This window comes from Marmota marmota, unplaced genomic scaffold (assembly GCF_001458135.2).
Source record: "Marmota marmota marmota unplaced genomic scaffold, marMar, whole genome shotgun sequence".
In the NCBI taxonomy this organism is placed as follows: domain Eukaryota; kingdom Metazoa; phylum Chordata; class Mammalia; order Rodentia; family Sciuridae; genus Marmota; species Marmota marmota.
In genome coordinates this window covers 9,688,773-9,705,605 of record NW_025999977.1, presented here as the reverse complement: position 1 = coordinate 9,705,605, position 16,833 = coordinate 9,688,773, and the positions used below count along the sequence as shown (strand labels likewise).

The 16,833-nt window shown below is 32.6% G+C and overlaps 1 protein-coding gene across 16 annotated transcripts in view; it reads left to right on the top strand.

Moving 5' to 3' along the window:
- Nucleotides 1-16,833, top strand: part of Ehbp1 (EH domain binding protein 1) — a 305,040-nt gene that overhangs the window by 51,733 nt on the left and 236,474 nt on the right. For all 16 annotated transcript variants that reach the window (XM_048804245.1, XM_048804243.1, XM_048804235.1 and 13 more), the window contains 2 exons: nt 5,204-5,299; nt 9,967-10,020. In XM_048804245.1, the coding sequence (XP_048660202.1) occupies nt 5,204-5,299; nt 9,967-10,020 (150 nt within the window). The remainder of the gene's footprint in view (nt 1-5,203; nt 5,300-9,966; nt 10,021-16,833) is intronic.

Sequence of the window (16,833 nt, the reverse complement as noted above, 5' to 3'; positions counted from 1 at the left end):
TTCAGTTTCATTTTGTTGCATATGGATTTCCAGTTTTCCCAGCACCATTTGTTGAAGATGCTATCCTTCCTCCATTGCATGCTTTTAGCCCCTTTATCAAATATAAGATAGTTGTAGTTTTGTGGATTGGTTTCTGTGTCCTCTATTCTGTACCATTGGTCCACCCGCCTGTTTTGGTACCAGTACCATGCTGTTTTTGTTACTATTGCTTGTAGTATAGATTGAGTCTGTATCGCTATACCGCCTGATTTCACACTTGCCTTGCTTAGCATTGTTTTTGCTATTCTGGGTCATTTTATTTTTCCATATGAATTTCATGATTGCTTTCTCTATTTCTACAAGAAATGCCGTTGGGATTTTGATTGGCATTGCATTAAACCTATAGAGAACTTTTGGTAATATCGCCATTTTGATGATGTTAGTTCTGCCTATCCATGAACAGGGTATATTTTTCCATCTTCTAAGATCTTCGTAGATGCCAAAGAATCTGTGATGTGATCTAAAAAAATGAGAAAAACTTTACAGAGGGACCTGGGTAACATGTTCTAATGTCTTATCTGCATTAGAATTTTGGCAAATGATTAAATAACCTCACTTTCCTAACTTATACTAGGAGATAAATAATTGGACATGTGTTTATGTGTGTAATTCTTTTCTAGAGAAATCCTTTCTGTTACTCTGAATGAAAACTAATCAGGCTTCTTATAGTGCTGATATTTACCAGTGATGTGCTTTTTCTATATCAGTCTCTTAAGAACCTAAATTAAAGGTTGGTACAATTAGATGTTTATTACCAGAGCTAGTTTGAGTTACCTGTATTAAACTTCGTTATCTAGCTTCAGGCTCTTGAAACACTGCTGTTTGAGGTAGACATTGTATTAAGTTCTTAGGAAAATATGAAAACCATTTTTTTTTTCATGTTTGTCACTTTTTGTTAATCTTGATTTCTTCTCTAGTATACTTTCCTGGTCCTCTTATTTTTCTAAATAGTATATAATAATTAAGTGATGATATAACACTGGCACTGAACACACTCATTGTCAGCTACATAGCTAAGGTAGTTGATATTGTTAGTATCTTAACTCAGGTTTACAGGCCCCAAAGGAATATCAGAAAGACAGAGAAGTAACTTAGTTGGACCTTTTTCTGGGTCGAGAGATACTGATAGAAAGGTAAGAAAAGTGGCAACTTATTTTCAACTCAGGAACTAGCATATTTCTATTTTATTTTATTTAAAAAAAGATTTGTTGGTAAGCAGATTGTATTTTTGTTTGCTCAACAATCTATCATTTCCTGATCCAAGACTGATATTTGAAAAGACATCATTTAGAGGACCAGACTTTAGGATTCATGAGGAAATCATTTGAAACTACCATCTCCTAACTGCACAGTTGTTAGGAGGATTCTACATTTCCTGCTTTTCCCATTTTGTTATTGTGTCATACACAGAAATTTTGTTTTTAGAGATAAAAGACTGTTTTGTTGACTACTGCCTGAATCAGTGATAGAACTGAACATGAATGATATGGGTTGGGTAAAGAACTTGGAATCATGGAATGTGGATTCTTCTACTAATTACTAGTTATCTGTTCAGGCAAGCCATTTACTCTTTGTTTGCTTTAGTTTCCTTGTCCAGACCTAAATTAGGTCTAAGGACCTTTTTGTTTAAAACTTTTTGATGGTAACTTTTTTCCCCCCATTGAGAATGTTACAAATATTCCATTCTTTCTGCTGTGGCTGAGAAAAGTTCAGTCTATACTCTTTTTTATGTTTCTGTTGTATAGGGAGGCTATGAAAATATAATTATAGGGACCTTCTAGCTATCAGTAGGCATGGAAATAGGGGACTAGAGGAATCTCTGCAGAAGATATTTTTTAATCAACAAAATTTAGTTCTTTACCTTTGACTATAATGTGCTAAGTTTCTTATGGTGAGTCTTTACTTTCTTCTTCTTACGTGATGTTTTGTAATGGGGACAATGGAGAGTGAAGAGAAGGAGAATTATTGAAAATCTGTGAGTTGGATTTGGGGTACACTTTAAACCTATATCATCTGTCATTTTAACTAATAAAATTTGATAATATTGGCATGGATATAAGATTCCATGATCTTTATCCGTTTTCATTTCCATGGCCTGCGTTCAAATTCAAATTTTGCCTACTTACATGTTGTGAGATTTGGGCAGATCTGTGCCTTAAGTTTCCTCATCTGTGACATCTGTGCTCTGACAATGCACGTGCATTCATGTTTTCTGAACTTCTTTTCTTTGATTATGGAAAAATGGGCTTCCAAAAAAGGCAGCTGCTTCGCTGTTTACTGTTAAGGACAATACTCCAGCAATTCTCTCTTCCACATCATTAAGTTTTCCCTCTCTACTAGATATTTCCCATTAGCTTCAGAATGTTTTTCTCCTCTTAAAAAAATTATCTTCTGTTACTGTTTCTCCCTCTAGCACTAACCTTTTTTTTTTTTCCTTTTTTTCTTTCCCTTCAGCAAAACACTTCAGAAGAGTTGAATGTATTTTCTGTCTTTAATTTCTTTCCTCCTATTCTTCCTTGATTTTATTATCAGGCTTTTGCTCTCAGCACTACAATGGCACTGCTCTTATAAAGTTAATGTTTCTGCTTTGTAAAATCTGGGGTCGTTATCAGACCTTATCCTATTCGACCTATCATTAACTTTTGGCACTGGTAACATTCCTCCTGGTTTTTCTTCTACTTCAGCGATACAGCTCTGCTGATTCCTATCATTTCTTTGACTTGTTAATGTGTTCCAAGGCTCAGTCCCTGGACCTTTATATTCTTTATTTGTATTCAATCCCTTGTGATCATAACCACTCTTAAGCTCAAAGTATCACCTATGTGCTCTTAATTCCCAAATTTGGGGAACTCTAGAATCATATATTCAAGCTGCCTGTTTGAATGTTCACACTTATGTATCTAAAAGGCAACTCAGATTTAATGTGTGTAAAACAGCTCATCTGAACTTATTTGCCAAACCTATCCTTCCCACAGTCTCATATTCACTAATAACAATTTCTTTCTTCTAGTGTTCAAGAACAAAGTCTTTGGAATTAGTCACAGCCAAATCACCATCAGTTCTCCCCTTCCTTTTTTTTTTTTTTTTTTTTGGTACTGGGGATTGAGACTTCAGGAACCCAGGAACACTTTACCACTGAGCCACATCCCAGCTCCTAATTGAATGATTGATTGATTGATTGTCAGGGTCTTGCTAAATTGCTGGGTTGGCATCCAACTTGTGAACCTTTTGCCTCAGTCTCCTGAATTGCTGGTTTCCTTTTTTTTTTAATATTTTATTTTTTAATTGTAGTTGGACACAATATCTTTAATTATTTTATTTTTATGTGGTGCTGAGGATTGAACCCAGGGCCTCGCTCATGCTAGACGAGGGCTCTATTGCTGAGCCAGCAACCCTATCCCTGAATTGCTGGTTTTCCAATAATGTGTCACCATGCCTGGCCTGCAGCACCTTCTTCCTTTTTTTGCAGTAGCAAAATTGGTCTTAGCTCTTTCCTCTCCATGTCTGCGGTTTATTCTGGACAAATTAACCAAAATGAATTTGTTGAAACATAATTTAGATAATAATTTCTCACTTAAAAACTTCCAGTGACTTTTTATTTGGTGCAAAGTACAAACCTATAACTTTGTAATGGCCTACCAGGGCTTTATGTGATTGGGTCCTCCATTTCTTCTCTGGCCTCATCTCCTGCTTCTCTCCTCTTGATCACTCTGCTCCAGCCACATTGTCCTTGTTTTTTATTAAGTGCCTCAGTGTTAGTTGCTGGGTTTTTTTCCCCCTAGAAAGCTCTTCTCATGTCCAGTTTCTTACAGGTTTACCTCAAGTGTTACCATCTCAGTGAAACCGACTACTGCTGTTGAAGTATTACGTCTCTTCCTCTCCTCTATCCTTCTTCGCTACTGTGTTTTCTCCTTACCACTTAACTTCCACCTAATATACTGTATATTTTACTTGTCCATCTCTTCCCATTTATACCATAAACTTCACCAAGGTAGGTGCTTTTTCACTACACCTGTGCCTAGAACAGTGCTTGGCAAATAGTATCAATTGGCAAATAGTATCAAGTGAATGAATGAATCAATAGTAGCTATCTCATAGCCACTATTAATTTAATTATGTTAAACTCATTGTCAGAACATGCACTAAAACATAGAAAGTACTCTGTGTTACCCTTTATTACCTTCATAATATACTCATGGATGGTCCTGCAGCCTATAGAGATGAAGACTTGGTTGAGATATCTTGGCTTGCCTTCTTCTAACAGCTCACCTTTACCACAAAGGAAGAACTATGGTGATGAACTCACCTGAAAGTTTGGGGGGTTGGAGGTTCCTTAGGATACCTTGGTAATCAAGACTTATAAGGGGGAAAATAATCCCCTAAATTTTAAGTATTAGAATATTAGAAATATTGCCTGGAAAAATTGCTGTTTTCTTTTACTTACCCCAATGGATAAACATTGTAGTTTAGTGGAAAATGAACTTAAATACAAAGCACACAGCTATGTTTTTCCATTTTTCTTTTTCTTTCAATACAGAGTCTCACTGTGTTGCTCACACTGGTATTGAACTTTTGGGCTCAAGTGATCCTCCACCTCAGCCCTGCTGAGTAGTTAGGACTATCAGTGTGCACCACTACACCTGATTAGTATTTTTTCTTTCAAAAAATGTCTTAAAGTTCTTAGTCAAAAAAATATTTTTCCTAATAAAAGTTCTATCTAATTAGAAATGATAGCTTTTGAATATATGAGAGCTCGGTGCTGTGGCACATGCCTGTAATCCCAGCTACTAAGGAGGCTGAGGCAGGAAAATTGTATGTTTGAGGCCTGCCTCAGCAATTTAGTGAGACCCTGTTTCAAAATAAAAAAATAAAATAAAATAAGGCCTGGAAGTGTTGTTCAGTGGTAAAGTTCTCGTGGGTTTTTACATCTTTGTTTTTTCAGTGTGTGTATATATGGGGATGAAGTTTCTTTATAGATAGTAATCTATAACTCTCATGTGATATGATTTGTTCTGGCCCAGCTTTATGCTTGAAAGTTTTTATTTTACTAATCATGTTTACTAATCATATTTCAGAGAGACTATAGATCTAATGGATGACTAAATAAAGTCAATAAACTCATGTAAATTATTAACATTGTATTTTCTGTACCTCATATTGATAGGCTCATAGCTGGCAACCTGGAATAAAGAATCCATACCGTGGTGTTGTTGTATGGCCTGTTCCTGAAAACATTGAAATCACTGTAACACTTTTTAAGGTAAGTTCTATTATTATAAGTTATAAAATGTATTAAATACCCATGGTTCTAAATGAGAGAACATTTCATTATTTATTGTTTCATACATTTATATCCAATCTGGTATCTAATGTACACTATTTTTAGGAATATAGGAATTTACTATGATGTAAAGCATCACAGTATTTTACGGTCTATGAAGTCTGAATAATTCAGGGATCATTTTGAAGTTACTGTTAATATTAGCTGAGATACTTCTTTTACCACTTCCTACATTCAATCCATAGGAATCTTTAAAGCACTTTTCCTGTGAAAAGCTAAAGTTTATAGAATACTTAGATTTGTCCCTTATTTCGTTAGTCTCTTTTAAAAAAATATTTATTTTTCAGTTGTAGTTGGACACAATACCTTTATTTTATTTATTTTTATGTGGTGTTGAGGATCGAACCCAGGGCCTCTCAAGTGCTAGGGAAGCACTCTACCACTCAGCCCCAGCCCCAGCCCCAGCCCTTGTTAGTCTTTTTTAATAATGAGTTGTTTAAAATTAGTTTTCAATAAGCATTTTACTAATGTCAATGTAATAAGACATGTTTATAATCAATATTTGGCAAATATTAATTGATATTAATATTTATGAGTGTAATACCAGCAAATTCTGGTTATACATTCAAAGCATATATTAAAAAATGTAACTGTTCATGTACATTTCTTCTTGTTTTGTATGTATTTTTTTCTTGAAAATCTTCCATATTTTTTGAAACTTTATAATTCTCTTCATACATATGTTAATCAAGCACTGGAGTATTTACTTTCCTAACCAACTCTTTACCAGCTCCTAAAAAATGGTGGGACAAGTATGTTCAAATTTTAGCTTTTTTTGGAGGATGGTGGAATTAGAAAATAAAAGCTTTATTTCCTCTCTGAATGATTCAGATTAGGAAGTTACTTTTCCAGAAGGACAAGAGAGAAGAGGGCATCTCATTAAGTGTAATTTAGTATTATGAAGTTTGTGAAAATCCATTAAGTATTTTAGGACATGAAATTAAAGTAAAGCAAAGTGAAATTAGAACTGAGTGTGAAATCACTGTGTTTTAAAAAGTGCTTTTGTTTTTGTGATCCAAAATATTAATTCACTTCAGTATTCAGAAAGTACTGTTGAGATCAGTAGGAAAAAATCCAATAAGATGAATGTTAATGCACTGGTCCATAGATGAAGTATTATTTTTTAAAAAACATTTTTATTTTCAGATGGACATAACAACTTTATTTATTTTATTTATTTATTTTTTTATGTGGTGTTGAGTATTGAACCCAGTCTTGAACTCATACTTGCTAGGTAGACACTCTACCACTGAGTCACAAACCAAGCCCTAAAGTATTATTTTTAAATGCTCTGTATTTCATACTGTTTTACAAAAGATTCTTAACATATGTATTTTTTAATTTTGATGTTACTGTTACTGACATCGAAACGTTAGTTGATTGTATTTGTCATCTCTCTCTTTCACAAATGCGCATGCGCACTCACACACCTTCTCTCTGATTTGATCAGGGATAAATAAGGAGTGAAACACAGTAGCAGCTCTTCTTTTCCAGGATGGTCAGACTACCCTATTGCCCTTTTACCAGATACCCTATAAGCCTGTTTATTAAACCCTCTTCTGCATAATTCTTCTATGGGAATTAATGTGCTAAGCTGGTTGGTTAAGAGCAGTACGTTCAGAGTCTCTACATGTATTATTTAATTCTCAAAACAACCCTAAGATTTTATCATTATTACCATTTTAATGATAAGGAAACAGACTAGAAAGGAAGGTAACTTGCTCAAATATCCCATTAGTCCTATTCTTTCCTCTTTGCCTACTTTTTATTCACAAGTTATGAATATTGACTAGACAGCAAGATGTGACATTCTTAAAGAAGACTTTTGAGTACTTTCTTAAATATGTTAATTTAGTCTTTTTTTCATATTGGTAAGGCAAATGAGTGGACTTAGTTTTATAACTTTTAAAAAATGGTGATAAAGAACAAGGGGTTAGAATGGAGCTGGTAAATAGCTGACGGCCATATGTTTGGGATAAAAATATACACTGACTGATTTTGAGCTGAAAATGACTGTTGAAATGACTGTTGCTTGGAGTATTGGGAGTTAGTGTAGTTTTTGAGTAGTGATGAGAATGTTCCCTATGTCCTTGAGATCACTGAACTGAAGCCTTTGGTGTTAGAATATAGGAGGAAAAACAAAACATCTCTTCCTTTCCAGTTTGCTGTATTCAGCATTTCTTGTCACTTGTACTAATGGAGCAACCTTGTGACCATTTTCAATATTTAAATGAATTTTCAACTGAATTTTTATCTTCCTGGCTCTCCCATGCCCTCAGAAATTCTAATAGAAAAGTGAAAAGTACATAGCAAAATGAAACAACTTCAAACTTTCATGGCAACTTTTGGATCTTGTTTTTGAGCAGTATTTAAAAATAATTCAAGTGAAAAATATTATATTTTTTCCTTTCTTATACTAAATAATGTAGTTTATTCAGTCTTGAAATTTGCAATTAGCTTCAGTAGAGTATTCACAGAGGTATTCTCACAGAGTGATGCTTTTTAAGAAAGTTGTCCATATATTTCATTTTTTGGTGACTTATCCTTTTTTTTTTTTTGCGGCTGGGTTTTGAACCCAGGACCTCATGCATGATAGACCAGTGCTTTATCAGCCCAATAACTTTTCTGATTTAACTAGAAGTTAATTTCTTTAGACTAGTACCTGTTTTTGAAATTTGAATTAAGTTGAAAATAGCTGTTTCTAGTAAATTTTTTAAAAATGCCTTTTAGGATTTTAAGAAGGAAAATGGCAAATCTTCAAGTCATTTCAGTTTTTCTCTTTAGAGTACTAGGACGAAAGGAAACAATGGTGAGAGAATAGGATATAAATCTTCATTGATTCAAACCAGAAGTCATTCTCATTTATGTTTTTGTCTGGTCAGTAATATAAAGAGTTAATTATATAAAAATGCCATTTTTAAGTCCCTTAAAAATGAACATTATTGTTCTTTCACATCTTTTTACTAACTCTACCCTATCAGATGTTTCTTGGTTTATTGAAATTATTCCTTAGTAAAAATTCTTTTAGAGGCAATACATCATCTGTGTTTTAGAAACAATGTTTATCTACTTTAAGAAGTTAAGTATTTCTTAGACTATATAGGGTACTGTTAAATCTTTGTTAAGTTTTGAGACATACATCTATTAATTCATATATCAAATATTCTTGAGAGCCTGCTGTGTGCCAGATAACATTCTTGGTCCTGGGGACACAGTGGTTAAATTGAAAGTAGATTAAAGTCAGACAGACTTGGTATTGCATCATAATGCTTCAGTGTTTACTTGTGTACCATGAGAAATTTTCTCTTAGATTTCAGTTTTCTATTCTGTTAAATGGGAGTGAAAATAGTACGTATGTCAAAACTTACTGTGATGAGTAAGGCACTTAACACAATGACTAGAATATGGTGAGCGCTCAATACATATTTTGTATTACTATTATTTTGATACTAATTATGCTAGAGCTATGCTGTTTTCCTTAAAAAAATAAGACAGGTTGAGAGGATAATAGGCTGTTCTCTAAATTAGCATTATTTATGTCTTAAATCCATTATGAAAAACTCCTTCAATCTTTATTTATAGTCATTGTTCTCCATAAACCTAGTTCATGGGCAGAAGCAGCTAGGGAAACCAGTATCAATTGTTCAGTTTCCCTTTCTCTTCTACACTGTCCTGACCTTCCCTTGTCTAGCACCACCAAAGAAATTTCTTGTATCAGGTTTTTAACCCACCTGGGTGGATTTATTTCATTCATCATCTATAAGTATTTAGATTAAAGTTATTGTGTTTGTCTTTGGAAGCAAGAACAATTATGTTTAAACCCATGTAACACCTTTACAAACTCTTAGGTAATAAGTACTTAATAAATGTTTGTCAAATAAATGCCTGCAAAAGTGTGCCGTATTAAAAAAAAAAAAAGATTGCATTTCTCATGTTTCTGGGCATTTCCAGGGTTAATGGGGAGAAACGGTAGGAGGGTATCAATATCCCCATGCTGATTCACCATTTTGTCTGGATTATGAGTTGCGTGTAGTGCTTAGGAGTTCTAGATATGTATAAAACCTCTACACTGAAGAACACCTTGTTTGGAGTGGTACTTTTGGTTTAAAGTACTTTATGGATAAAACTGAGGGCAGAGATTTGTATGAGCATTTAATAACCCTAATGAATTATCTGTCTCCAATCAGGTTTCTTTTTGTCTTGCCATAGATGAAATGATGGAAAATAGTGATATGTATCAATAAAAGTAAAATATAGAACTTCATAATATAAAACAATGGACTTAAACTTAGAGTAATTATGAAAGTATCATAAGGGTAAGAGGCTATTTTGCTTCTTCCTTTCTTAAATTTTTTTTTAGTTATGGACATAGTATCTTTATTTTGTTTATTTATTTTTATGTGGTGCTAAGGATTGAACCCAGTGCCTCACATGTACGAGGCAAGTGCTCTGCCACTGAGCCACAATCCCAACCCTTTACTTCTCCCTTTTAGTAAAAGATAAAAACAAAGTTGTATGTAATTTCTTAATTGAATTGATTTGACTAAAGACATGTATTTCAATTTCATATTTTGTCTTTGTTACAGGATCCTCATGCAGAGGAATTTGAAGACAAAGAGTGGACATTTGTCATAGAAAATGTAAGCTAATAGCAAATTCCTTCACCTTTCATGTTTTTTACTTTATATATACATTATTCAGGTCCATGAATGTTTTGACAGTAGGAGAAGTGTTTCCTTATGAAAATTAATTAGCAATTTGCAGACTTTAGAAGTTTTTAATGAAATGATAATAGCAGAATTATTTGAAAGAAATGCTTTTGTTAAAGCTTAAATTATGTGTAATATTTTATGTATTTTGTTTGAGACTTGATGGCAAAATTATGTCTCAGTTATTTATCTTTTTGTCTGTTTAACATCATAACAGGTACTCAATATAAACATTTATTGAATGAAATCATCAATTACCTTTGAAATCTTTCAAGGAAGTGTGTATCCAGTATGATAGTGCACACATGTGATCTCATTGATTTGGGATACTGAGGTAGGAGGATTGCAAGTTCAAGGCCAGGCCTCAGCAACTTACTGAGACCCTGTCTCAAAATAAAAAATTAAAAGGACCGGCGTTATAACTCAGTGATAAAGCACCCCGGGTTTAATTCCCAATAACACTCCCCTCCAAAAAAAATACATGCTTTAACTCTTGGGATTGAAAAACTCAAATAAATCAGTACTTTAATAATCATCTGAAATTAATTTACATATTCCAGAGTCCCAAGTAGGTATAGTAAGTATTCAATAAATGCTTATTGACTAAGATTAAAGACAGGTAATGAAAATACAGAGTTTAAGAATAAAGGCTCTGAAGTCAGGGAGACATGATTTCAAATTCTAGTTCTTCCAGTGACAAACTCTGTGATAATGGGCAAGTTTTCTCAACCAGAAAATAATAGGGTTTTTATGAGAATTAAATAATTCTCCACAAATATTAGTTTTTATCATTGTTGTCACCATCATCTAAAATATATTTATAATAAACTTATAACATGTTTTGCATTATATTCTTCCTGTCTTTATCTAATTTGTATTTCAGTGGTAAAGGAATCTTGTACTTTTGCAACAGTGCCTGTGCCATTTTTAAGCCTAAAGAGCAGGGAAGATTAGGGGCCCAATAGGTCCAAATATACTAGGGGAGTTCTGATGACTGTATTCCAAGCCACTGTCAATCATGTTAAGGTTTCACATCTTAACAATTTTGGCTTTTTTTCTAAAAAAAATATTTTTAGTTGCAGATGGACCCAAGAAATCTATTTATTTATTTATTTTTACGTGGTTCTGAGGATTGAACCCAGTGCCTCATGTGTGCTAGGCAAGTGCTCTACCACTGAGCCACTACCCCAGCCAAATTTGGTCTTTTTCATAGTGATAGATTTGAGCATCATACTTGAAGTATTTTTGTTAATTCTATCTATTAAAGGAAGTCTTAAAAGGGCTTGGGATGTAGCTGGGGTGTAACGCACAGTAGTAGAGAGCTTGTGTGAGGTCCTGCGTTCAGTCCTCAGTACCACCACTACCACAATAACAAAAATTAGCAGTTAAATTTGACTTGTAATTAATGACAAAGATATACAAAAACTAATTTTGTATTTGTTTAGAATGGTGTTCTTATTACACAATTAATCTTACATTAAAGACACAGTGGTTCCAAATTTTTGAATAACAGGTTATAATTAGTTAATGTACAAAAGATATAAAAAGTTCTTTGATATATATTAGATTTGACTGCAAAAGAAATTCAAGTCTGGAATTTTGGGAAAAATAACCTTCATAAATTCTGTATAATGCATTTTATAAAGGTATGTTAAAGATCAATATGGACATATTAAGCTTAAAGTAAAATGGTGAAATTTAAATGGGTTTAAGATAAAGAAGTATGTTTTGGATTATCCTTTCCATATTGGAATTATGTGGTTTGGAAGTAAAAGAGCAATGAAAAGTCAGAAACTTATTTTGCACATTTGCCTACTTATTACTCAAATGGTTGAAGTTGCTAGGATTAGACATTGGGTAAGGAAATAAACATAGGAGGAAAATGAAAAAGAAAATGTCAGAATTCCATCTCTATAAATATTTATTAATACATTGATTCACAAAATATAATAATATAAATGGCTTTTAACTATATAGTTCACATTATAAAACCAATGTTTTAATTGAGATATTACAAGAAATTAAGTTTTACTACATAATGAGATAACTATGAAAACTTTACTGGGAATGATGTGGTTGAGAGAACACTGTGTTTCTAGTTTCCCAGCTGTCATTCTGCTTTTCAATATTTCTGCTTCCTTGTTTTCTTTTTGCTTTCACATATTCTTGGTTTTTTTTTTTCTTTTTGCAGGGGTGGGGGTAGGGAGCATTTTTTCTTTCTCTCATTTCATAGTTTAGTGAAAGAAGGAGCTTTGAATTGGTTTAGAATTTAGTATAGACCCTGATTGTTGTATTTTCAAAACTGGTGACCTTGAGTATGTTATTCTTTAGAATTTAATTTCTTCATCTATAAAACTAAGGATTTCTACTAGATAATCTTAGATGGCTTTTCTAGATCTGTGACTTTGTTTTAATTGATAGAAATATTTTTATAAACTATTTGAAAATTAAATTTTGGAGGTCAAAATTTTGATGTTCAAGTTCATGGAGAATGTAATATCTAGGATAGCATTTTTGAACCAATTAATAACTTCCTAATTTTAATCTTTAAATAGTCCATATCAGCATTTATTTTTTCTATGTATTTTTATTTCTGAAGTGGATTTGAGTATTGTTGAAAATTTCTTTTTTTGAATTCTTTGACATAACAATTATTTTTCTATACCTTGTTTCTGTAATAGTTATTTCCTGTGCAAGATTGGAAAAGAAGAAAAAAGAAAATTGAATTTTGATTAGTTTTTCATTTAAAGGAAGTTATTAGACTTTCTAGTAAAAGCTTTATTTCTCAATTATGAGTATCAAAGAAAATAATATCCATCTTTTAAGATCTTCTTGTGATCCAAACCCATGGGAATTTAAATACATAATGAGACACTATTAACTATAAGGTACTATGATAAAACAATGATGATGATGATGATGACTTTATTAAAAAGTAAAATTAATGAATATGGGTGGGGCAGGTGATTCCTCAGCCTTTTAATAATGATGACAACACTAGTGTTTAGTAGGAGCCTCATATAAGAAGATAGTTTTATTAGGTAGCTTTCTTATAATTTTATTTTTTTTTTGGTTATACTTATCTTTAAGCAGGGTAAATATACAGCAGGTTTTTTTTTTTTATTTTGCTTTAATTCTTTAAACATTATAGGATTTGACTATTTTACCAACAGAACAAGCTTGTTTTTTTTTTCCAATGTTAAGTAGAAAAAGGTGAGAGTAGTAAGTGCATCCATTATTCAATTTACTTTCATTATATAAAGTTACCAGAATTTAGAAGTACTATGAAATTACTGAACTCTTTATATATGAGAAAAGCATGAATGTACATGTGATTGAAGTATTTTAAATATATTAACTCAAGAGAATACACTAATTTACATGCCCTAAATTAGAATTACTATCATAAATTGTGAACACTCTAATGTCAAAGGATGAATTTGTGTAACTGAACTAAAACAAAACAAAATAAGGGAAGTGTACTGTATTCTTACCTGGAAGATAGGCTAGAATTGGGCCAATCTCTTCCTTTCGTTTTCAGGAGGACCTTAATTTCTTTGTGCTGGGACTAACTCCTCTACAGCGAGAAGCATATGTGGATTTTGAGAATTTATGTTTTTCTTTACCTATCAAAGTGTCTTTAAATCAAAATCTAGGTCATTTTCTGAGATGCTGATAGGACTCCTGCCTGGATAAGTAAACTTAGCATGGGAAAAGTTTTACCATTTGTCTCCGTATCATCATTATCATCATCATCATCATCATCATTGTTTATCATAGTACTTTATAGTTAATAGTTTCTCATTATGTATTTGTTGAAGTAAGGAAATGAATGATTTATAGTTAAACCCTCTGAGTTAGAAGTCCTGTAAGTATTCTTCTGTTTAAGAATTATAGTAGTAGCATCTATAAGCTATATTGGAGAAAATTTGAAAAGTAGACCCTAGAGACAGTGAGGTGTGTGTATATGTATATATATATATAGCATGTAAGGGCTCCATATGCCAGTATAGTCAAAGTTCTTCTGATGTACTGCTGGTTAATTTACATGGGGGTTTCGTACTTGACATTCTGCCGAAAACATCTGGTTTTAAGCCCACATGTGTCAATGTTGTTAGTAGGCTACTCTCTGACACATTTGTATACAATTCTGGCTTCATAAGTAGGTTGTAAGTTGGATTTGACCACTTAGAACCTCATCATGCTATTGATCAGTTATTGTAATTATTATAATTTAGGTAGATTTTCATAGAGCAATGAAACAATCGGTTTGAAGGAATATTTCATGAACTGTTAAATGCTTTAGAAAGAGTTGATAAAAGTGAGTTTTTAAAAACTGCTGTCAGAAGAAGGGATGGGGGGGGTCTCATAAAAATCAGAGATCAGTAGAGGAGAGGAAAGGGACCAGGGGGTGCGAGGTAGAGAGGGAGGGGGGAAAGTGCTGGGGAGTGATATTGGTCGAATTATATGTCTGCATGTACAAGTATGTAACAAATCCTATCATTTTGTACAACTATATTGTACCAATATAAAATGTGAAAAGAGAACAAGAATAGAGCTAAAATTTAAATGGGAAAAAAAAAACTGCTGTGAAATCTGGTATGGATAAAAACCTATAAAAGAATAGGAACTTTTATAAAAACCTGGAAAGATTTGGCATTCCTGTTGTATCTTTGTTGCCTTTAAATATTTATTTCATTTAAAAGAAATTAAAGTTCTCAAAGGTATATTTATGATTCTTGATTATGTGAGAAAATTACAAATCAACAAAATTATCCTCAAAGAAGAGGACATAAAATTGTTGAATGATGGGGCTGGGGTTGTGGCTCAGAGGTAGAGCGCTTGCTTAGCACATGTGAGGCAGTGGTTCGATCCTCAGCACCACATAAAAATAAATAAGTAAAATAAAGGTATAAAAAAAAACCTGGTATAAAAAAAAAGGTATAAAAAAATAAATATTTTGGCATCAATATTTATTTCTTCCCTGAATTACCCAGCTTTTTCCCCCCAAATCAGATTATTTAAAAGGGGTTTCTACTATAAATATATATATTAACTAAGTCAGTGTCTTCAGGTCTGTCTTTATAACCATCAATGGGGTTGAAGAATTACTATTAGACATTTTCTTTTAAACAAAAATTCATTATAAGTAGACAATGCATTTTTCAGTATATTCAGACATTCCATCTTCATTATCAGGTAAAAGCAGTTTGCTTTCCTTTGTATCATCTAATGAGGTATTTTTACAAATATTTTCAAACAGATGAACCAATATTCATTCATTCATTCATTCATTACTAAGCATTCACTGAGTATCCTGGGCATTGGGAATATAAAACAGAGGACAAATCCTCAAGAAGTTTATATTCCTGAATGTGTGTGTGTGTGTGTGAGAGAGAGAGAGATAGGGGGAGAAATAGAAATTAATGTGTGAAATATATAATATGTTAGATAAAATAAACATGATAAAAAAATAGTGCAAATAGTGCATTAGGTGTTATGGAGAAAAATAAAGGAGGGTAAAAATCCTCTAGCTTTACTCTTATGTAGACATAATCAGCCACCTTATTTCTTACAAGGTCTCCAAAAGAGAATTGGGGTATGCTGGTCAAATTAATTTAAAGACTATTTTAGTAAGAGAGCTGAATATTATAAGGTTGTATGTGGGGAAATTTAACCTTGGGATGCCTATGTAAACCTTTTCCTAGGTTACAGCTCCCCTCAGTGGTGAATAGTGGAATTGACTCTTGCCTGGTGAAGGTGCTGTTCCTGTAGATTATCATGTAGCAATAACATGTTACAATGTAATTTTCTTCCTTACATTTCAAATGTGCTTCCATATTTCATACAGAAGAGTTGGCAATTTTGAGAGGCCATAGTCCATTTCTTTGTCTTCTAAAATCTTGATTTTGTTTGAAAGTTTGATTGTTTTGGCATGGAAAAAACGCATGCTCTTTGAACGAAATTTTAATGCCTTTCTTTCAATCAAGAAATTCTGAGTCTTTATGTCGAATATCTCACAGTAGTAATAGTAACAAAGAATAAAGTTTTGCTTACCATTAAATATCCTATTAAACAAAGACGTCTCCAAAATATGTCACTTTTACAATTTATTGGGCCCTTTCTCTCTGTACCAGGTGCTATGTGGAATGCTTTATACATATATATTAGGACATTTGCTGATTGCAACAACTACGCATCAGATACATAACCCTATTTCACAGATAAAATGAGGCTTAGAGATTTTTAGCAACTTACTCAAGGTTATATAGCTAAAAAGTCTGGATTTTATCCATTTTTGTTTTCCTCCAGGACTTTTGCCTTTAACTCCTAATGCAACAATTGCCTCCTTAATGACAAAGATGCAAAGAAATAATTTGAAATTGTAGAACCATAAAGAAGTTTTAAATTAATGTTAAACCTTGAGGAAAATATGTGTTAGATTAGTAGTCTTTAATTATTATTTATATTCAGTCTAAAAGTTATTTTGTATTAATTACTTGGCTTCTCTTAGACATTATAAAATGGAATTTTAGAATTTTAGTCACCAAAATTATGAATATTTTTTTTTCTCAAGACAACTTTTTTTGTCTTTTTGTGTAAAATGCAATAATTTTTGTTTCTGGTCACAAAGAATTTTGTCTGATCAGAGGATATAGTGCAGTGGTAGAGTGTTTATTTACCATGCCCAAGGCTCTGACCTTTCTTCTTTGAAATGTAAACCTGTTTATATATAAGTTGAAA